The following is a 22,964-nucleotide window of genomic DNA, read 5'->3' on the forward strand; positions in this document are numbered from 1 at the left end:
TGTTGTTTTGTGCATAGGAGGCAAGGTCCTGGTCTCAGTCCCCGACAAATATATTTATGATTAAGTAATCATTATAGCCCAGCCATTCTTTTAAGTATTAGAATTTGAACTTTGTACTTTGTTTTTAACATTTTACAAGTTTAGAAAAGGCCAGATATTAAAATAACACTGTGTTGATATCTTGTAGTAAAGGTGTTCAGACACTATTATATGTACTGCATTTCAGCCTGAGAGTAAACCTGTGGAGCAGACAAGGTGAGTGTGATTAGTCTTATTTTACTGATGTAGAAAGTGTGATTAGTACTATTTTACTGACGTGGAAATTGAGACTCTGTGAACTCAAAGGCTGGTGCACAAGACAAACTTATCTCAATTCAAATGTAGTTTCCCTACCAATCTAGGATTTTAATTATTTCATGTTTTGGTGAAGTGGTAAGAGTGATTCTCTATAAGAATTGTCACGTGAAAGGGATCCTTTCACGATAGTCACGCATTTTCAATTATCTCTTTGCCCACAGGCCAGACTTACTCCTGTCTTCTGCAATGGCCATTAAATAATTTTACCTTAGAGTGTGGGAGAGGGCTACAGTCACTTAATTGCCCTTACTCTTAGTAAGTAGTAATTTAATTTGGGGGTGGGGGTGGTGGTGGTGCAGTTAACCAGAAAGAAATATTTCCAATTTTAATCTCACCTCCTAAAAAGAAATGAACCATTCCTTAATTCACTCATCTCTACCTTTTATCAGTCCCCAGGACATTTTGTTTCCTCACCCTGTGATACCTTTAATGGGGTCCCTGTTCTGTGTATTTCAATAGCTGCCTTAAATTTGTCTCTTCTATACTATATCGCCCACATTGTTGTGGCTTATTTTCTCTGTAAATACCTGCATTGCCTTTCTTAATAATTCTAAGCTACTGCTTCCCACAACTTACCTCATGCAATTCTTCCCACACTACCCTCCATTTGCCCTAAATTTCTTCAGTCATTAAACAGAGCTTTGATTTTCTAGCTTTTCTATGTTTGTTTTGTATAAAAAATATACTGTGTACTTAACATCACTTTGTAAAATGTTTCATATCTTAAAAATCTTTTTCCTTTTCTACAACTACTTTTGACTCTGCTACACTAAGTTTGGCCTTTATTACAAGTGCTATTTGGAACATGGGAAAAAGAAAGAAGCAAAACTTATATTACTGAAGAAAAACATTTATTTGAAGCTGCTCATTTTTGTGAATGGGCAGTGTATGTCACTTAAAAAATAGAGTATTATTTACAACTCAGCTTTAATGATTAATTTTTAGCCAATGGGATGTTTTCGTGTCACAGCATCTAATGTAACCATTTCTTGAAATGATAAAGACCAAGTCATCATTATTTTAAGATTATACCTTATAATTTGAGTATTTAAAACACTTTGGTTATACCACTTACTTTTCATAATTTAATTACACCTAATTTAAAGGCACAACATTGCGAAATTACAGACACTCTTGTGCTAATATTAGATACAAACCAACCATCTGCACAACTGACGAGGTGCCACGGGCAGGTTTCTTACTCAAGCATGGCTCATTAAACACATGCTCAAATGCTGGCACAGAGTTTCACATGTTTTTAGGCTAGCAGTGAAAGCTCTTAAAATAGACACTGAAAGATAGCCATTTAGGAGTAAAACCAACATCTAAATGTGGAGGATTTTTTCTTTTCTGTTCCTAACAAAGTTTACACAGCCCTTTGTACAGCCCATATGACTTTATCTTGATCCTCCTATGGAGACCAACCTCGATGCCTGAGAGAGAGAGAGAGAGAGAGAAAGACAAACCTTTACAAACATTTTGAAATCTGTAGGCCTAAGAAGCCATAAATAGTTTGGGGATTTCTTACACCAGCTTGATATTCTTAAGCTCCTTTTTACTTTTTAAAATTAGATATATGTTTTACATCATTTTCCTTTTTTGTACAATGTATGCATTCTTTCAGGTGTAGTCCCTGTAAAATGCCCACCACCAGTTCACCTGTGCACTATCACCATAGTCCCTTGTGCTCTTTGCTCCTCTGTTCTGATCTCTCTCCTTGCCCCGCACTGTAGAATGTCTTTGATTTATAGTTGCTTGTTGATTTTGTTTCCTGATTTATTATTATTCTTTTTCCTGATCCCTTATTTGGTTTCCCTCCTTTTTCCTATAAGTGAAACTGTCTTTTTCTTTTTCTCTCTGGCTTGTTTCACGGAACATAATCCCTTTCAGCTTCATCCATATTGCTGCGAATGGTATGAGTTTATCTTTTTCCATTGCTGAGTAAATTTCTATTGTGTATATATCTCACATCTTCTTGATCCAGTATATTTGGGGGCATTTGGGTTGCTTCCACATCTTACCTATTGTAAATAGTGCTGCACTAAAAACAGGGGTGCAGGTGTCTTTTTGACTTAATGTTCTTGTGTCCCTGTGTTCCACTCCTGATTTCTAGGAGTGGAATTGCTGGGTCATATGGAAACTCCATCTTTGTAGTTTCAGGAACCTTCACACTGCTTTCCATAGTAGCTGAGCCAGCACTATGCATTCCCACCAGCAGTGTAGGAGAGTTCCTTTTCTCCCACATCCTTGCCAACATTTGTTTCCTGTTTTTGTGTTAGGTGTCATTCTTGCTGGTGTCAGGAGTCAGGTATCTCATTGTGGTTTTGATTTTCATTTCCCTTATTACAAGTGAAAATGGAACATTTTCATATACCTGCTGCCATTTGCATTTCCTCTTTGGAGAAGTGTCTCTAGATCCTCTGCCCATTTACTGACTGGATTGTTTGCTTTGTTTTTGTTGAGTCACGTTAGCTCTTTGTAGATCTTCGTGCTCAATCCCTTATCAGTTGTTCTGTGTGTGAAAATTTTCTTCCAATCAGTAGGGTGTCTGTTTTGGTTTATGTTTCTTTTGCTGTACAGAAGTTTTTTAGTTTGATGTAATCCCAGCTGTTCATTTTTTTCCTTCACTTTCTTTGCTTTGGGGGACATTTTTATCTGCCTTTAAGATGTTGGCAACAGCAGAGTCCCTGTTTTGCTCAAGATTATCATCTAATAGTTAGCCAGGGGACACTACAACCAGAGAGTCCCATATTTTGGCACAAAGTTGAAATTTCACTTGGCGACTATGCTAATAAGCTAGATAAATCAAAAGAAGGAAGGCTGGATGATTCTATTCAGTGTGGAATATAAAGACACTAAAGAGAAGAACAGGCAAAACTAATCCAAAGCAAACCCTAGAACCAGATGGTAGAAATGAGACTGTGAGAGGTGGATAGACCCAGTGGACTATGGTGGAGGATTGGAGCTTTGGTGGTGGGTGTTGTGTGTAACCTATACCTCTAAATCATATGCAGCATTGTAAATCAAAAAATACAATTTTAAGAAACAGCTGTAAAGCAATATTTACATATACTGTGTAGAAAAATTTGATAGTGCACTCAGGTAACAATAATTACAGAGAAGGGCACTGCATACTTAATTTTTCCTTATGATTAAAGTATTTAGAATTTATTTTCTGAAATATAAAATCAGATTACTTACTTGAAGTCTAGATGTTCAATTAGCACATAGCCATCTATTGAAAAAGAAATCATTATTACTAGTCTGAAAATGACAGAGACAATTCTTTGAGATTTATTTCAATGATTGAAACTTTGTGAATAAGTCAGGTACTTACATTTGCCTTTTGAATTGCGACATATCACTAGATTTTCTTCAGTGATATCAATGACATCTAGTTCTTCTCCAGGAGTTACTGGCAAATCAAATATTCCATTTCTTGAATTATTGGAACATGCCACTGCTGTATTGATAACAGTAATCTCTTTGTCATACTGAAATGAGAAATTACTAGTCAGAATATAGTTTTTGTTTTCTTTTTCATTATTACAGAATCAACTGAGGATGTAACACCTGAGGGAATAGAAAATAGTACAATATTAATAGTACAATATTTTACTATTTAAGGAAATAGTAAAATAATTAATAGTTTTTATTTTCAAAAGTGTTTTCATACTTATTACCTATTTGTACTGGATAAAATCTGTTGGATGAAAATGCTGGAAAACATGGGTATAATTTAACTTCTGTGGGTGGCATGTTACTGTTCTAGTAATTAAGTTTCACGAAACCCAGGAAATGAGAAGTTGGACTGAGAACAATCTCTTTACCTAGTAGTGCTTTAGAATTTATAATGAATTTATCTACCTTGTATTTCTAGATGGCATTCTTTTTCCATTCTTCCTTTCTAGGAAGAATGGACCAATATATTCTTGTATATAGAAGCACACATATTTTTAAAAAAACTGATGAGAAATTCAGGTTCTCAGGTCAAGTTCCCCCCAAACCCCCCACCCCATGTGATAAACAACTGGCATTAACATTTAAATACATAAATACACACCACCTGCTAATGCACTGGAATCTGTGGAACAGGAAAAGAGTAGTTTCAGAATATGTACCTTACATTTAAGATGTCTGCATTCTCAAATTAGTTTCCAAACATTTCTTGTTGCTCAGGACAGTTTCTATTTATAGATAATGTCTCTATTTATAAACACTTAAGATCTGGTATACTTCCAGCCATTCTCAGAGGTGTCCAGAATTTGGATGAATTTGGATGACAAGCTATGAGATCACTCTGTGCCAAATGAAATTTATTCACCAGATAGATTTTCTTTCATTTAACAAAGCAGTAGCTTTCTAGCAGGTCATCTTTCTCTTTCCTGGCCACTGTCCACTGTGAATACACAGTGAAGTCTTAAAAACGCAGATCTGATTATTAGGTCACCTTCCTTTTTATAAAATCCTGAAAACTCTTCATTACTTTCAAGATAAGGTCCATGTAGTTTGAAATTCAAGGATTTTTTGTATACTGTTATTCTTAGTGAAGGTGAATCAGGTTGTATGGTAATCCTAACATATCCTGTACCTTAAAATTTTTTTTTATTTATTTATGTATACATGAACTGGGGTGTAGGCCAGATGTTTGAGGAGGGCATTGAGAAGATTCACCAGAGAGTATGGGGAACAAACCAAGCAGGTCTTCTGAAATACACTACAGATGGGAGCAGTGGGTGAGACAGTGAGAGATCTGCTGTGCCATTGGGTCATCTCCCTGGCTGGGGATCAGACTCACAGCAGTGATATCATTGAGACTTAATCCCTATGTTATCAGGGAGGCCCTATATCATATACCTTTCATATTTTGATGTGATTGCTCATGCTCTTTTTTATGTCTGAAATACTCTTTTTTCTCTTTACCTTGCATAAAGACTTTCACCATATATAATTTACATTTTAAATGGCATTACATATATTCTTTATAAAAATCATTATTCTATAAATGAAAGTTGAAGCCAGTTTTGTTTATGTTTGTATCCTCAATGCCTGGCATGAATGAGTTACCCAATTATTTTATGATTTGAGCTTAGTAATTGAAATAGCAAAGGTTTTATTATTTATTTTTTCCCTAATGCTGTCTCTAACTAGTAATAAGGAAGAATGGATTAATACCAATAGGAGATAGTCACAAAAAAATAGGAGAAAAACAGTAGATGGAAGGTAGGGTCTTCTCAACAGTTGTGGCAATGTTGCTTTTCTAGCTAGCAAATAATACCAGTTTTCAATAAACTATTTCATACCACAATTTCTAAATATAGTAACCCTAGTCTTCTTTGGTCTAAAGTTAGTTACTATGAGAGCTTTCTGTATGTTCCTATTTCAATTCAGTCCATGGCCCTCCTTGGTGGCACAGCAGGTTAAAGTGCAGTACTACAAGCTCTTTGCAGTCACTTCACTTTTAGTGTGATCCCCCACCCTGCGCACCCCTCCACCCCACTGCCGAGGTGATCCACATGGTGCAGCAGACCTCTACTGTCTCACTTGCTGCTCCCTTCAGCAGTGTGCTTTGTCAGTCTGCCTGTTTTGCTCCCCACTCTGTCTCTGGTGAATCCTCTCACTGCCCCTGAACCTCTCTGGCCTGTAACCCAATTCTGCATGCATAAATAATCTTAAAAAAAAAAAAAACTACAATTACTGGATGTTTACAAGGTACTAGTTAGGCCATTTTGCTCTGCACACTCATATGAACTAATACTTTTTTATCCTTATCTTCTAGGAGCTCATTGATTAATATGTAATTATTATGTTAATGTTCTATAATAAGCTATAGGTTTGTTCAGGTTTAAGGAGGAAGAATAATTTCTTTACAAAGTTTTCCTGGAGGAAGTGCTTCAAGTGGGCATTGGTAAATGACCAGGAGCTAGCAGAGACAGTAGTAATGGTAATCCAGACAATTGGGGAAGACCAAGTAGATGTGTTAGGGAGAATGAGTAAGACACAGCTATGGGTGATTGTTGCCCAGCCAGCAAGTGCAAGGTGAAGAATGGGAGAAAGTAAAACCATATAGACAAGCAAAGCACTTCACATGTTATATTAAGAAGCTTAGTCTTTATCCACTTGGCAGTGGGGACCTTTTGAAAAATTTTAGGCAAAGTAGTGACTTGTCTCAAAAATGTGAGCAGGATGCATATTTTTATTTCTTTCAGTACAGTGTCTGGCAAGTGGGAGATGTTCAATACTTATATCTTAAATTCTCACTTTGACATTATATGAAAGCAGAAAGAAAGCTTGTTTGAACTTTGGAATTATGTAAAGATATAATTAAAGAGAAATGCTTCATGAACTCTTCATGACAATAAGGGAAGTTAAGGGATTTCAAATTGTGCTTCATTTAGTTTAACTGTGTTCATGTTTTTGTTAGTCATTCATTATTCAGTAAACCCTGTATGGTTTTATATTGTGTTGAGGAGCAGACTGAATGAGACATTCTCCCCTTTCAGAGGGAACTCAAGAGTTTAATTCACACAAACACACTGTTATCGTTTATCAGTGTTATCACAGATGGAGGATATTTATATATGTAATAAGTATATTTGTGTGTGTATATACATACATAAAAATATGCATGCTGAGAGAGTAGCTTTGGAGAAATCAGGAAAGAATGGGGTAACATCTGAGCAGTCTTAAGTAACAAATTTTTTTTCAGTCAGAATAGCAGGCATAAAGGCATTAGAATATAGAAATGCATCAGGAAAAAACACAGCTTTCTAGTCAAAGATCATATGTCTCTCCCAAAGAGGCAAAGGTGTAAAATAGCGGTCCCTTATCTTTAGTATTAACTTTTACCTTCAAAGAACATACCTCAAATTTTTCTCTAAAAAGTTTTTCTTCTTTTTCTAGTCTGTTCTTTTTTAAGTTTTGCTTCTTGAGTCTGAAGAAATTTGTAGGAGATAAACTGTCAAGAAATATGCAAATAGGATTAAATGTACTATTACATACTACAAATCTGAGTTTCCAGGTCTATAGTCCTAATATTTCAATATAAATTTTGTGTGTACATATTTTTTTAATAAAAGTTATGATTTATAAGTTAATATAAATCATATAATTCCAACTATACACATTTCCACTTGAGTATATTGGGCAAACCTAGGTTTTCCCCTACAATTTAAATTTTTGACAGCAATATGACTTAGAATCGAGTCATGTTTGTTAAATAATTTAAGTTAAATGTTTCTACATCTGATTTAGAAGCATGATTAACTTATTAAAAAATATAAATATTCCTACTCATCCTTGGATTATTTAGTGGAATCCAGTTGAGAGTGAATAAGTGGCTTATACCTTAGGGTTTTCAAGCCTAACTGGGGAGTCACGGTCTGTATGCCTTAGTTAAAATGCTGTCCTAGTTGTTGATTAATTTTGGAGAATTATACAGTTTGGAGAAGTATAAAATAAAGAAAATACCACAAAACGTACAAAAATTTCAGCACATAAAGTGGATACGTTGACAGTGGAAGCTAATTATACTCTTAGTCCTCCACCCTCATCCTCTTTACTGCTTTTCATGTGGGTTGTTGCCAATTCACATTAATACAGAGATAGAAATAAAAAGGCCAGGCATGTCCCATCAGTTTTATTCAGAATGGGTCCTACATCTGTTTTGATCTGCTCAATATTCTAGCCACTGCCTTATTTCAGGCTATGAACACTTCTTATCCGAAATGCCATCTTTCTCTCACCTCTCCTTACATGAATCTGTCTGCATGTCTATTTCCAGAGTCAGAGCTCAAAAATCTTAACTGACCATAGTAATAATGATCAGTTCTCTTGCTTAAGAACTTTGATCTTTCTCTGCCTATCAGACAAACTTAAATTCCTTAGCATGGCACAGAGGGCACTTTATGACCTGGCTCCAAACTACTTCTCCAGCTGTACGTCTCCATAGACACGCGAAGTCTCCATGGAAAATCTTAGAAGGTAGACTGTCATTTTCATACTGTTTACCTGGGATTTCCTTCCCCACATTCCTGAAAATTTATGTTTAATTAATAAAGTAATAATTAAGTGTTAAATATAGAAAGATTACTCACTGGTGGAATAACTTATAGTAGTAGAAACCATTTTAAAAGGAAAAAGAGCAAATTAGAAATCAATCTACAATACAGGAATGATGACTCATTTTCAAATTTCACATTTAAATTTACTCCAGTGAGTAAATTTCTTTTAAGAAAAAAAAAAAAACTAGAAAATTGTTCCCTAAAAAGACTTACATGTAAACATTAAAATACTAAAAAATTTTTGGTGGGGGAAGTCGTCAAAAATTTGAATGGCATTTCCTTTCTTGAGATTCTGTTTTCCTATGCTATGTGTGGGAGTTTGAAGTTTTAGATGTAAAGATGCTTTCTAGTCTACTGCAAATCTTTCTGACTTGAGAAAAATTATATTTATATCAAGTCTAAAATACTTAAAGAAAAGGGTGTCTGACTTTTGGTTTCCCCTGTAGAGTTTTCTAGATAGGTTCCCAGAGCAGACAAGACCACACAGTATTTTCATCTCTGTGACCATTTAGACAAGGATTTCTCTAAGACATTTATTAAGGTAACTCAGATTCTGCCCTATGTCCTGGTGATTGAGGGGAAAGCTAGCGCGCAGAGCACTAGGTATCTGAGATAGCGAAATCTATTACTCCTCCAGCAGCTGACTTACATGAATGAAGGCAGATAGCTCTGGTTCGGATTTTATTTAAGTTCTATCTTAAAGTTTTCACAGACTAAAGGAAGACTAAGGTATTCATCATTTGGTAAGGACTGAGTTAAAATATTTCCTTGCTCCCTATCTACCAAAAACATGGAGATGATGATGATGAAGGTAAATTATATAGCACTTGACATTTTCATATTCTTTGTCTGTTTTAATCCACTCAACTGCTATGATGTAGGTGTTATTCTCCTTTTGTAGATAAGAAACCTGGAAATCAAATTTAATGATTTGCCTGCAGTCACACAGCTAGTAAAAGGTATAAATTAAGGCCAATAAAGTGAAATGTAAGTGCACCTATGGATCTACCTTTCTGATTCTACAGCCCTTTTTCTCTCCTTTTTTTCCTTTGGTGTCAGAAATTTGGGTTTCCATGTTCTCAATTTATCTTCATCTCTGAAAGAGAAAAATGTTTTGAGAAAGATTTAAGATTGATCTGAAATTGTGAGACCGTCAATACTTTTGAGGCAATTATGTTTCACAAAAGAATTAAAAAATTGTATTTTTTGAGGGTGTTTGTAGAGCCAGATAGTGCAGATTTTGAGTGGCGTATCATTTCTGTGGCAGCTACTCAAATCTGTTTTTTTCAGCAAAAACAAATAGCAAGGTTGTACTTGGTCCTCAGGCCTTAACCTGTAACCATCCAAGTTTGAAACCAGAAGCAAAAGATGAACCTGCTTCAGATCACACTTCTCTCCTGTCCAACTTTTGGGTTTTGCCTCTAAAACATGAATAATATTAATATTCACCATGAAAGAAAATCAGTTAGTATTCAGCAGTAGTGGGTCTAGGTAGAAAAGGATGCAGACATGCATACTTCTATAACTAATATGTGGAATATAAAGTAACTAAATTGTCAGACAAAAAGAAACTAAAAAAACTAACCATTGATAGCTGACTACAAAACTGAAGCTCCAGAGGGAAGGGGCAGGGGAGTAGTGAGAACAAAGAGGGAAGGAAACACAATGGTTTATGATGGGAAAATATGGTTGAGTTGGTGGTGGGTGGGTGCACCATGATGGTATTATTGGAGTACCCCAACATTACCTCAAGTAAAAGTAAATAAGAAAAGAAGGCAGTGATGGGGGAGGAGAGGAGAGGAGAGGAGCTAGTACTTTTTGAGTACCTACATATCAGATCTTAGATATTTTGCATATGTTACCTAATTTGGTTTTCACTAAGAATTCACTAAGTCCTTTAAAGTAGTTCATAAAGCTTTGCAAAGGAAAAAAGAGATAGTATATGAGAAAATAACTAATTTGGGTTGTTTTAAACAACTTTAATCATAACCTTAAAGACATAACTGTATGAGGTTTATTTCTTTTTCCTTAATTTTCTTTCATTAATGCTAATTGCTTGAAGTGGATTTACTGGGTTAAGTAAGTAGTATGGGCATTTTGGGTGTACATTGCCTAATTATTCTTTCAGAAAAGGTAAGCCATTTTGTACCCATACCATTCATATGAACATTATGATCAAAATCTATTTTAACTTTTTTAAAGATCTGGTTAGAAAGCTTTATGAATTTGGCATGTTGATGTGTGGATACCATCTCACAGGTCAGGAAGCTAAGGTCCACAGGTGGATGTTGGTATGTGCTACAGGTTGCTTTGGTGTAGAAACTGTTCAGAGAGGTTTTCAGGATTGCCCTCTCTCCCTTCCCTTGCTGACTCTCTAGTCTAATGAACAAAAGGAAATGAAAAGAAAAGCAGTAGTCTTGATTTTCTCTTTGTAGCAGCAGTTTAATTCAGTGCTGTTTAGTCCAATCTAATAACTACCCAAACCTGGCATGAAAGCTAGCCAAACTTAGAAAAGCTCTAATATTGTCTCCTCTCTCTTAGTCCAGATTCTACTGGACTAAGATTTCCATCAGTGTCCCATCTGCTACAAATGCCTTTAGTAGTCGGCTCCTCTGAGGCCAAATTACCAAAGATTTATACTATTACAAGAAAAAGAAATGGGTCAGGCTTTAATAGGGCTAATGATTTGGTATTATTTATTCATAAACTATTGTGTATCTAGTATGTCTTCAGTGCCTATAGTAGACACTAGAATAATAGAGAATATATTTTTTACCAGAATATTTCACAAATTAAGAAATCTACCTATCTTCTCCCTTTTTCACTACCCTAGAACACATTCTAATCATCCCTCGCCTTTGTGACTGCAACTATATTTTAACACGTTCTTGACCTGAAATACGACAGATGGCATTGCAGAACAATGGGGGAAAACAGGAACTATCACTTAGGACATTTTTCCATGTGGAAATACACACTTTTAAAAGAGATGAAGGTAGAATTAGAAAACCTGAGTGTGTGTGCAGACACACACACACACACACACACACACACACACACACTTAGGAGCAACAGTAAAAGGTGAGTAATAAGAACTACTCCCTATATGGAGATATAGGGAAAGTTCACATATATTTTTCTTTGAAGGATGACAAAGCTGCTTAAAGATACAAACTTATACATAAGATAATGACTTAAAGTTATCTTATATATTTAACGAAGATGTTAGTGACCTTACTGAAAATAAATTCACTGGTATGACTAGACCAACTGCAGTGAGCTTGCAAATATGAATTGAAGATAAGTGGAGGAAATCTCTCTTTTCATCCATTTAGTTGAGAAGGAAAAGACTGATAACAGATAGCTGGAGAGAGGTAGACATATCAAGTTTAACTATGGTGTCTCTTTTGATAGTGTATAATTATTTAGCCTTTGCAAACAGAGGTTCTGTCAGTTGATGCTACCTTTCATAATGTCTCATACAAACAGGAGGTTTTTAAATAAGACTTTGCTATACTGAAAGGAATTTCAAGTGTCGTACTGAAAGATAAACTGATTTCAAAGCTTCAGTAACTACTAATTCACCTACCACTCTTAGAGCATCTATGCATTCACTCTTAGAGCATCTATGTTTTCCCTTCTAAGTGGGGGGTATATCATAGGTTAACTTTTTCATCCAGTCTCCTAGGATCTGAAGAGATGGTCCTCTGACCACATTTAACAAGCATCAGGAAATACATTAAATATTAATAGGGATGATAAAGGAAGTAAATTGACTTACCTTGATACTTTTTCATGTATGCCCACATCATCGTAGATAATAACTTCCTGAGACCCAAGTTCTAGGATTAAAATCAAAATAGATCAGTATTAGGTAAAGTTTGCATAATCCACGACTTTTCAAATTATAGACAGTTAACCTAATTATCCAGGTGTATCCCCACACCTGTTTTACCAGAATCTGATTATAGTATACTGATGCTGGAAGGATCAAAGAACACATGATACAACATTTCAAACACATACATATACATTATAATTGATTTCATGCAATTTTCTAGAAAACTTGAGTTGTTGGAACGTTTTTAGATTTGGTTCACATCTTCCTACTAGTTGTCTCTCCAAATTTGGGGACACCTATGCTTTTACCAGATTTTGTATAATATCCATGTTACTAAATTCAAGCTCACACATGGGATATAGTATACAATTGAATTGCCAAATAAGAATGAAAGCCAAATAAGAATGAAAGCCATCATGGCTTGCACCCATAAATAAGCCCCAACAAACAGCAAAACTTTGATCAGATTCAACCTACTGAGCACATAGGTACTAAGAACATTCTGTGTGCTGGGCTCTATGCTGCTGTGTGCAGTGTTGTTTTTATAGTAGGGCAAACAGTAGTTCCATGGCCCATCCTTGATTCAGTTAGCATAGGTACGGTGGTGTGGTCATGTTCAGCTTCTTATGTTTTAATTAGGGTGTTCTGACATCAAATCCTTCAAGTGACTGTGCAGTAAAATGTAAAATATGTAAAATGCACATACTTCATAACCTCAGAGAATTGAAATTGTACAAATCCCAGCTTGCTAGAGATGTGATGTGAGTTGTAGTGCCTCCCTAAAAAAGAATACCAGCTATTTCTCTGGGATGTTAAAGAGACCTGTTATCTTTAAGTAGGCACATACTTTTCCATAAAATATCCTATTTGATTTTGATGTATCAATTTTTATTAAATGTGAAATGCAGAAAAGAGATTGCTACTACTCTTTTCCTGCTCTGAATATATCAATGCTGAATGGTTCTGTACCAGCAATAAGCAAATGTCACTTACGTAAATCAGGCAGTGAAATGGAAAATGCACTCCTGAAAGACAAAAGGCACAAATGGGTTAAGGAAAAAAGTCATGTTCAGAAAGATTAGCTGCTATATCTCAGGTAACATTGTTGAGTCGGTTTTTGAGACATGCTTCTGCAAAGTGGGCATCAGTACTTTTTCATTAGTATCTGTAGGTGTGGCTCACTCAAAACATTGGCAGGAGGGAGACAAGTGATAGCCAGGGCCTTTGGCTTCAGTTTCTGAGAACAGGACGGAGAAAGCAAGCTGTGAACTACCAGGTCTTCCCTGTTAATTCTCTCCTGGGAAGAGAAATTAAAAAGGGACGTTTTACCTTACATTTTCTTTTGACTTGGTTTTCTTCATTTTAAGTCTATCCTTTTCTTTTTTGAAGAATCTCTGCAGTCTTTTAAGTGCTTCTTTTCCATCTAAACTAAGAGGAAGTAGGGGGAAAAGTAAATTAGAGAGGAAATTTGAAATGGAAGGTTTTTGTAGGAAAAAGGAGTTTTCCATTTCATTCCCAAATACACTCCAGGAAGAACAAGAAAATGCCTTTTCGGCCTTCTAAGCTGTCCTTAAGGGGAAGTAGCACACATCAGACAACTTTGAGGGGATTGCTGGAGTGGGCAGTGATACACCCATCATCACACATGACAGAGCTGCCCTTTCCCTCCAGTTGTCAGGCCTCGTGTGACAAAACTGCCCTTGGCCATTACCACTTTCCTTTCCACAGTAAGTAAACTTAGATAATGTCCATCTGATCAAATTCTTTTTTTAAAATTCATTTCATAATTACATTTTCTTTGAATATCTTAAAGACATAAAGTGAATGTCAGATAGGCAGTGTTAGGAAAAAGACCCATGATAGCAGCCTGTGAAAGGCAAAACAATGAAAAGAGCTCCAAGCCAAAGTCCTTTTTGATTTGTAGTTAAAATGATGGCTTCATTCTGAAAGCTCCAACTCATAATGTCCTAGAATTAACAACAGTGTCCACAGAAGGACACGGTTTAAGTGTTTGCATAGAATGGAAACTCATACACTCTCAAGAAACTTTACTGTAAGCATACATGTAGTACCCGATATATGACATACACAATAGATGATCTGGTAAGGCTAGACCCTAATACTTTATTTCAAGCTTATTCTTTTAGGGAAAATTGCCAAAAAGTGTTGGAAATCTTACAGCTAACAAATGTGTTTGGCAGAAACATTATTCCTTCTTTGTAATGATTTCTAGCTCCATTGGAAACTGCAATTTTTCACCCATGTTTACCTGAAGCCAACTATGCTTCTGAAAGCATAGAAATGAGGGTTTATCTCTTACTGTTTTTTTTTTTTTTTTTTAGATATAGCTGACATGTTACATTTTTATTTCAGGTACACAACATAATGATTAAATATTTGTATATATTGTGAGGTGAGCACAATAAATATTCTTGATAATGCTAATAAACCTAAATCTCAGAGTTGGTCTTAGTACTTTCAAAGACATAGTTAAGTCACAATCATTAATTTCTTCCTGAAAAACAGTTACAGAATTAAAACAAGTTGTATTGGTAATTGATAATTTACTTTTGCTTCCTCACTTATTCCTAAAATCCACACCCTCTATTCTTGGAGGTAGACACTTTTTTTTTTTTTAGAGAGAAAGCAGTGTGATTTAAAATTAGTATGATTGTACACACTTACAACTGTTGATTACAATGTATATTACAATTGTTTATCTCTGCTCTGCAAATCTTCCCTGAAGATGGTGGTGGGTGTTGGTGCCTGTGGAAAGGGGTTGTTTCTTAAACTAAGGTTTTCCTAGAAACACCATAATCTAAGAAGCCAAAAACTCACTTTGGGTAGTTGCTCTTTGTTTTGTACACATCTTCATACATTTCTCCACTATTTTCCTCTGAAATTAAAAAAAAAATCTTTTCATTCATTATAGTGATAGTATTTCAGTTTCTTTCATTACAGAAATGATTTGTTCCCTACTCAGTACTAGGTACTTCAGCTTTCATTTGTTTACTAAGTAGATTTTATTGATGCATGTGCACATTTTTACAAGCATGATAAAGTGTAAATGCCTATAAATATACTTATAAATTAAATACTTGCTTTGATTCTAATTCCAAGTTTGATCTGATTTAGTCAAAGTTGTTTAATCAACAAATTCCTTCCTTCTACTCACCCCCTTTGCATATTTAATACATAACTTTTAGAACCTATTACATAACAATCATAGTGTGGGATGCTGGGGAAATGACAGAACAGACTATGTTTAAATAATCTTTGCTTTCATAGCATGACTCGCTTAGCCCAATATATGAGCTTAATATATACAGACATACTTTAGAGTCTCCCCTCACAATGGATGATTTTCAAGTTTAAGACTTGACTCACACTAGTCTTAGGAGAGTCATTTCTCTGTCCTTAATTTCCTCTTTAAAATGAAACTACAGTTTTATGATCCTTAAGGTCATATCTCCAACTAGAATAGCATACAGCCATTCTTCATTATTTTTTCATCCATTTGTTCAACATTTTGTCATATCTTAGTATATTCCTGACGTTATCCTAGGGACTAGTGAAAATGTTAAGGTTATAGAAGGTGAACATCTAGGAGGGAAGATAGTTTCTTCTTACTGAGTTATTTCCTACATTATTGTTAATTTTTGTACAGTATTTGATTTCTTTCAAGTGTAGTACCCATAGTTACCCTAGTGCTATATAGCACTTGTGATCCACTACCACAGTTTCTTGTGCTCTTGCCTCCTTTTTTTCCCCTCCCTTTCCCCTGCTGTATGCAGTTTTGTCTTTTTCCTGAGTCTGGTTTCTCTGTATTCCCCATGTAAGTGAAACTATATATTTATTTTCCTTCTGATTTATTTTACTTAGCATAATACCTTCTAGTTCCACCCTGATTGCTGCAAATGGCATGGGTTTATCATTTTTCATCACAGAGTAGTATTCCATTGTGTATATATGCCACATCTTCTTGATCTGTTCATCTCTTTTGGGGCACTTAAGTTGTTTCCATAGTTTGACTATTGTAAATAGTGCTACAACAAACATAGGAGTGCAGGTTTCCCTTGAGTTAGTGTTTTATGTCCTGTGGGTGAATTTCTAGGAGTGGAATCACTGGATCACATGGTAGAAGCATTTTTAGTGTTTTGAGGAATCTCCAGACATCTTTCCATAGTGACTGGATTAGTTTACATTCCTACCAGCAATTTAAGAGGGTCCCTTTTTTACACATCCTTACCTGCATTTATTTATTTTTAAATATGGGCCATTCTCACAGGTGTGAGGTAGTAATTAATTGTGGTGGTTCATTTCTTCTTTGGAAAGTCTTTTTAGCTCTTATGCCCATTTGTCCTTTTTTTTGGATTGGGCTGTTTGTTGAGTTGTGTAAACTCTTTGTAGGATCTTATCAGCCCCTTATTAGTTGTATGGTGTGTGGATACTTTCTTCACCCAGTGTCTGGTCATTTGGTTATTACCTCTTTTGCTGTACAGAAGCTGTTTAGTTTGATGTAGTTTGATGCAGTCCCAGCTGTTGCTTTTCCTTTATTTACCTTATTTCTGGGGACGAGTCCTCAGACATTTCTGAGGTTTATGTCATGAAGTGTTTGTCTATGTTTTTCCCTATATATTTTATGGTTTCAGGTTTTACATTCAAATCTTCATTCATTTTGAGTTTAATTTGTGTATGGTGTGAGATACTAGAATAGCTTTATTCTTCTGCATGCGACAGTCCATTTTTCCCAGCACCATTTACTGAAGAGGATTAACTTGCTCCAGTGTACATTCTTTGCTCTTTTGTCCTACATTAGTTGACCATATGTGTGGTTTTACTTATGGGCTTTCAATTTGATCCTGTTGGTATGTGTGTGTTTTGTTCCAGGATGTTTTTTTCCTCTTGATTTATTTATTTGTACAGAACTGGAATACAGACCAGAGGCACAAGGGCAGTGAGAGAATTCACCAGCAACAGAGTGGGGAGCAGAACAGGCAGATCGATAAAGTACACTGCTGAGGGCAGTAGCAGGCGGGTCCGGAAGGGTCTGCAGCACCAGGTGGTCATCTCCGGGGCGGGGTTCGAACTCTTACTGAAGCGGCTGCGGCTCACTTGCAGTGCTGCGTCCTAACCCCTTGCACCACCAGGGAGGACCCCAGGCTGTTTCTGTTATCACTTTTTGGTACGTCTGATGTTTGGGAGTATAACACCTCTGTTCTTTCCCCTTTTAGTCCAGAGATTTTTGGCTATTAGGGGTTTCTTGTAATCCCATATGACCTTTAACAATATTTGTTTCATTTCTTTGAAGAATGCCATTTTTATTAATGTGTTTTGCAATTTTCCTTGTATAGGTCTTTCACTGCCTTTGTTAGGCTTATTCCACGGTATTTAATTTTGGGGGTATTATTGTAAATGGGATGTTTTTCTTAATTTCTTCCCCTTCAGACTGTTTGCATAACGTAAGGCTATTGATAATTGGGTATTGCTTTTGTAGCCTACTAAATAGTTATTTTTTAAACTAGTTTTTCTGTGGATTTTTTAGTGTTCTCTCTAAATATTATCATCTGCAAATAATGGTAGTTTTACTTATTTTCCCCATTTGGGTTAGGAGGAAAGATAGTTACTAATTATCAATTAAATATAAAATTAAAATTGTGACAAGTCCAATAAAAAGGGGGCCATTGCAGTATGGATTGTACCCCAAGGAGACTATTCCTTGGGAGAACAATGATTGGCTGAGATCATAAGAAAGATTAAGAGTCACTAGGCAAAGGGGCACAACAAAGGCAGAACATTCCAGGAAGAAGAATGTTCTTTGTACATGCAGGGGGAGGTTGACCAGTCAGGGAAGAGAAAAGGAGGTTGGTACGATGGATGTCAATGGGGAAGGTTGAACATAGTGTAAGAAGAAGTAAAAGCATTCCTATAATCAAACCTCCACTGTTTGAACTGGAAAGAAGCAGTTTTGTAGTAAAGTTGCTTTTGTGCCACAAGAAGGCCATTATCAACATCTTTACTCTTCATGATATTAAATGCATTTATTAGCACATACTTGGCGCACTTTTCTTACCTTACCATCAACCCACACAATTAACATTCTTAAACGTGTACATTTTTAATACTAAACATTATAACATAGAGTTACTCTATAGCTAATCAGTCATAGAAGCACTCAGTAGTTCCTGGCAGTTTCAGAAATTGCCAACCATACGTACCATTATCTGAGGCAAATGAATTAGGTAAGTCTGACTTTGTTCTGGGGAGAAAAGACACAAAGACCATTAACTTGTCATAACTTGAAAGTCATGTCATATGTGCTTAAAATCTCACCGCACCACTTAAGGCTGTAGTGTACATACCCTTCTCTCCCAGGGTACTCCACGTCATCATACATCTCCTCGGAGATGGAACTGCACTTAAAGACCCCTTGGTCCAAGGTTTCACTGGTCACTTCTAAGGCCTCCACGTAGCCACCTATAGGGGAAAGGGAGTACACCTCAGACAAAGTCTCATCAACTGCTGTCGTAAACGCATTGAAACAACACTGGTAATGGTGGCAAAACCAGGAGAAATTATATTAAATATGCTAAAGCTGTATTCTCCTCTTGGTGAGTATGATCCTTTGGCAAACCAATTCATATTGCAGAGCCACAGTTATGATGCCTGAGGTTGGGATAATAATATAGCTTTACATTTCTGTGAAGGGTTCTGGTTACTAGTAAACCAGTAACAACTCCTTTTCTGGTTCTACCTCTAATCTCTGGCCCCAGATGGTGAAGTCCTCCAATATACAACTAGATCACCTTCTCTACATGCAGTGGGAGCTTGTCCAGTCCACCCTCCTCTCAACAGCTAGATCACCTTACCAACTTCTGTGTATTTTTTTCCCTTAAAGTAAAATTTCTTAGACAAGTTAACTGAGTGCATGTCAGCACTTATGAGTCATTACTATTAGAATTAGCCAGTATAGATAGCATGTTGTATTTGAAATGCATAGGGCTTGTTCATACAAGTAGCTAGCCTGTTTGAAGCAGATAGGTAAAGACTGGTTTCTTCTAGAGCTATACTCTTCTCTTTGCCATCTTTTTTCTTTTATCATAGATGATTCAGAACCATTTTCAGACACGAACTATTAATCAGAAGTAAGCAGTAATACATCTGAGAAATAAACAATGAACAAATTGAGTTGTGCCTAATAAATGAACAAAGCAGCAGGGTTTATTAGCATATAGGCTTTAGATTTCCCAATGTATGTCAGAAGCATAAGTTTCCAACACAAAATTAAGATGCTGAACACAAAGTTGCTTAATTCTTACTTCAGTTTTTTGTTTTTGTCTTTCTGAATCTTTCCTTTTGGCTGAGATAAAAGTAGTTTAAAACTTCATTTTAAAAGCTCAGAATACTTACATAATTTTTAAAGCTTTATTTATTTATGCATATAAGAACTGGGGTACAAGCCAGAGGTGTGGGGGTGAGAGGATTCACCAGAGACAGAGTGGGAAGCAGAACAGGTAGATCGACTGAGATACACTGCTGAGGGGAGCAGTGGGAGAGTCAGGAGAGGTCTGTCACACCATGTGGCTCACCTCTCTGGCTGCACAGAATACTTCTAAGTGGACATCCTCTCAAGTTTTAGATTCTCAGAGTTCACACATTTCCATTGGGTTGTCTAAATATTTTGCATTCCACACCATACTCAATTTCTCCCTGCATATTTTCTCTTCCTGAAGCCTATCTCCTCTCAATAAAAGTGGCAGTCCCATCCTTTCATTTGCTTAAGTCCAAAAAATTGAAGATATCATTGACTCCTTTCTATCTCACATCCCATCTCTAATGCACAGCAACCTGTCAGCTCTCCTTTCAGATTATATCCTGAACCCAGACATCTTAACTGTACCTTGATATTCTCCTTCAAGCTACCAGTACCCTATACTTAAAATTATTGGAATAGACATCTAAGAGATGTGATCCTTCTACATTCTTCTTCCAAGTCAATAGCCAGGACTGATCATTTTTTATTATGTTCTTGTGTGTAAACCTTTTAATCCCTCAGGGTAAAGGTCACTTTGGTACTGACTACCTTTCCATGGTTCTTGGTAACTAAAGATATGTGGATGCTCCTTGTGACCTTGATAAGCTTTTTTGTTTTTGTTTTTGTTTTTTTACTTTTTAGAAGGGCAGGTTTATTAGGAAAAGGAGAAAACAGATACCTGTGTAGTCACAGACAACTGATTAGGCAAGAAAACTTAGAACAGTCAGCACATGAACCAGACACGTTATACAGCTCTGGGAATTAAGTAATAGTATCTGCATTTGAGTGTGAAAGTAAGTAATTTTTTGAAGGTTACAAGGTAAGTATATACTGCTCCTAGGTCCCAGAAATGTTTGACTAAAGCATAATATGGATACACGATGATTTGGTTGCTTTTTAACTGTTATGGTAACAAAGACAAAGGCAGAATTACGATCTCTGGAGATTCTGGAAAAGGAGAAACTGAGAGAGGGACAATATCTGAAATAGTGACTTATGAACAGATGTTGGAAGGATGAAATGGATAGCAATAGGTAGAGAATGGGGGTAGGTATTCTAGAGAAAGAGATCTCACCACAATTATAGGGGCACTTAGGCACATGACAGACTAAAGCAAAGATTAAAGAGGCAATTTAAGGAAAGGCCTAGCAAGACGGGAGGCAGTGTTAAAGGGCCTTGAGTCCATCTAATAGTGATGAATTATTTCCTAACTCTAATACATGGCAGTGTCAGTGGCTTGCTGGGCTTAAGTTGAAATGGACATCTGCTTTGTGTATTCAGTGTCTACTGCCATCCTCAATCTCATAAAGTCCTTTTATTCTCTTGGGAAAGCCTTCAACCAGTTGTCACATAGCTTTGGTGTGACTGACTGCCAGTTCCCAGGGAGGGTCTGATGCAGACTGGGTCTCGCAGAGCTCACATCCCCATTCATGATGACCAGCATAGGAATGGCATGCAGCTCAGCCAGAGCCAGTCCAGACCTGGGCCTTCTCTTGAACCTGTTGAGAACCTAACATTTTCTTAGTTTCCCCCAGGATTTCTAAGCGAATAAGGTATAAGCCTGTTATGCTAAATAGCCTCTTGCCTCTATAAAAATAGAATGCATCTGAAATGAAGCCAAGTCCAGGAATGGAAAAAGGAACATTGAATACTTATGGTCATTGTTTCCATACCTGGACCCTGTCTCTTCTGTCTCTGCTAGGTTGGTCTTTTTTTTTTTTCTTAATAGTACTCAGTGACTGTTACTTGGAGTTAAGAGTCTTTATACTGTGAAGGTAAAAAAGCAACCTTAATCCAGCCAAGTAATGACACCATACTGTATCATCAGTGTGTCAATCACTGGGTCTGCAGAAAGCAACAGAAACTATAAAAATGAAAAGAAAGAAAAAAAAATGTCCTCAGTGCCTATTATGCAACTTACAAAACCCAAGTGAAACCTGTATTAAGATCCTTTTTCATAAATGAGAACGTGAGCTGCAAGAATATGAAGTTACTTACCAGAAAGCTAGCAATTGTGACAGTTGACATTTCAACTCAGATCTTCTGCTTCTAAGTCCATACAGCTGCCACACTAGGGCAAGTTAATTAGCATATAATATTCAATAACTGAATAAAATACCAGCCATAAACAGCTTTAAAGTAATTTGGTGATGGGGACAAGAACTAGGGAGAAGTGAACTTACATTGCCCCTCAGCATGCCCTGGCAGCTTTGGGTCCTGGGGACAGGTCTTTGTGTGGCTGCCTTCTTGCTTCCCATGCAGCATGCTCATCTTTCTCATGTGGCCTTCTGTCATCTGGACTGCTTGCGGTGTCCCTTCACAGGCACCCATCTAAAGACGTGGAGGAGGGAGGGGACTTTGTCTTACCTGTTCTCTGCTTAGTCAGGCTGTTGATTCCTCACAGGTAGCAGTTTTATTTAAGTTCCATGAGAAAACTAACACCTTGTTCACCTGTGAATGACCAGTACATAGCTGGCACAGAGGCAGCCTCCAGGAGGATGACAGGGCATTGTTTTTTTTCAATTAGAAAAATGCCATTGGTTCTTTTGATAAAAAAGTTTAGAAAGGCTTATAGATGGTCGGTGGCCTCACAGCTCATAATCTACCAAGGCAGGAATCGACCTTTTGCCTTACATTTCATCTTTCCACTCAAAATTTTTCACTTATATGTCTCTCCTCCCCAGCATTTGTCAAAACAGAACATGTTAAGCCCTAGAGAGAGATGCAGTGAACATGGTCCTTTACACACTGGCATGGCGATACAGTGCATACAATTAAGGTGCAGTGGGGCAAGTGTTAGTATAGCAGTATTCCTGAGATGGAAACGGTGTGGGAGTTTCTGTGTGCAGGAAGATGGGTTTGGGAAGATCTTGAAAGGTTTTACTAAACTACTTTTAACTATAAAAGATGGATACGATAAAGTATTCAGCTCAAAACTCAGATTCAACAAAGGTATGGGTATTTGGAAGCTGCTGGCTGGGAAAGTGTAGTGTTTATGTCAACCTCATGCTATCATGGAACTGGTGTGAATGTTGTGATTGTTAGTCTAAGGTCTAGATCATGTAATCACGTAACATTTAGGGTGATAACAGCAATACTGTTATGGTCAGTTAATCCAATGTTTTATAAGATTCCAATTTGATCCTGTGCTCAATAAGATCAAATGCTC

General features: G+C 36.6%; 1 protein-coding gene across 1 annotated transcript in view; it reads right to left on the reverse strand.

The window, feature by feature from the left end:
* Window positions 1-1,710: 1,710 nt before the first annotated feature.
* The window catches only part of LOC101636204 (chromosome unknown open reading frame, human C1orf168), a 71,753-nt gene continuing 50,499 nt past the window's right edge, over window positions 1,711-22,964 (reverse strand). The window contains exons 9-20 of the mRNA XM_012722189.1: window positions 21,979-22,126; window positions 18,624-18,738; window positions 18,480-18,520; window positions 15,100-15,157; window positions 13,591-13,689; window positions 13,255-13,286; window positions 12,202-12,262; window positions 9,430-9,516; window positions 7,222-7,315; window positions 3,695-3,851; window positions 3,559-3,592; window positions 1,711-1,790 (exon numbers count right to left, since the gene is read on the reverse strand). Coding sequence (XP_012577643.1) covers window positions 1,769-1,790; window positions 3,559-3,592; window positions 3,695-3,851; window positions 7,222-7,315; window positions 9,430-9,516; window positions 12,202-12,262; window positions 13,255-13,286; window positions 13,591-13,689; window positions 15,100-15,157; window positions 18,480-18,520; window positions 18,624-18,738; window positions 21,979-22,126 — 948 coding nt within the window. The 3' untranslated portion in view covers window positions 1,711-1,768. The remainder of the gene's footprint in view (window positions 1,791-3,558; window positions 3,593-3,694; window positions 3,852-7,221; window positions 7,316-9,429; window positions 9,517-12,201; window positions 12,263-13,254; window positions 13,287-13,590; window positions 13,690-15,099; window positions 15,158-18,479; window positions 18,521-18,623; window positions 18,739-21,978; window positions 22,127-22,964) is intronic.

This window comes from Condylura cristata, unplaced genomic scaffold (assembly GCF_000260355.1).
Source record: "Condylura cristata isolate star-nosed mole 26May11 unplaced genomic scaffold, ConCri1.0 scaffold00008, whole genome shotgun sequence".
NCBI classification, from domain to species: domain Eukaryota; kingdom Metazoa; phylum Chordata; class Mammalia; order Eulipotyphla; family Talpidae; genus Condylura; species Condylura cristata.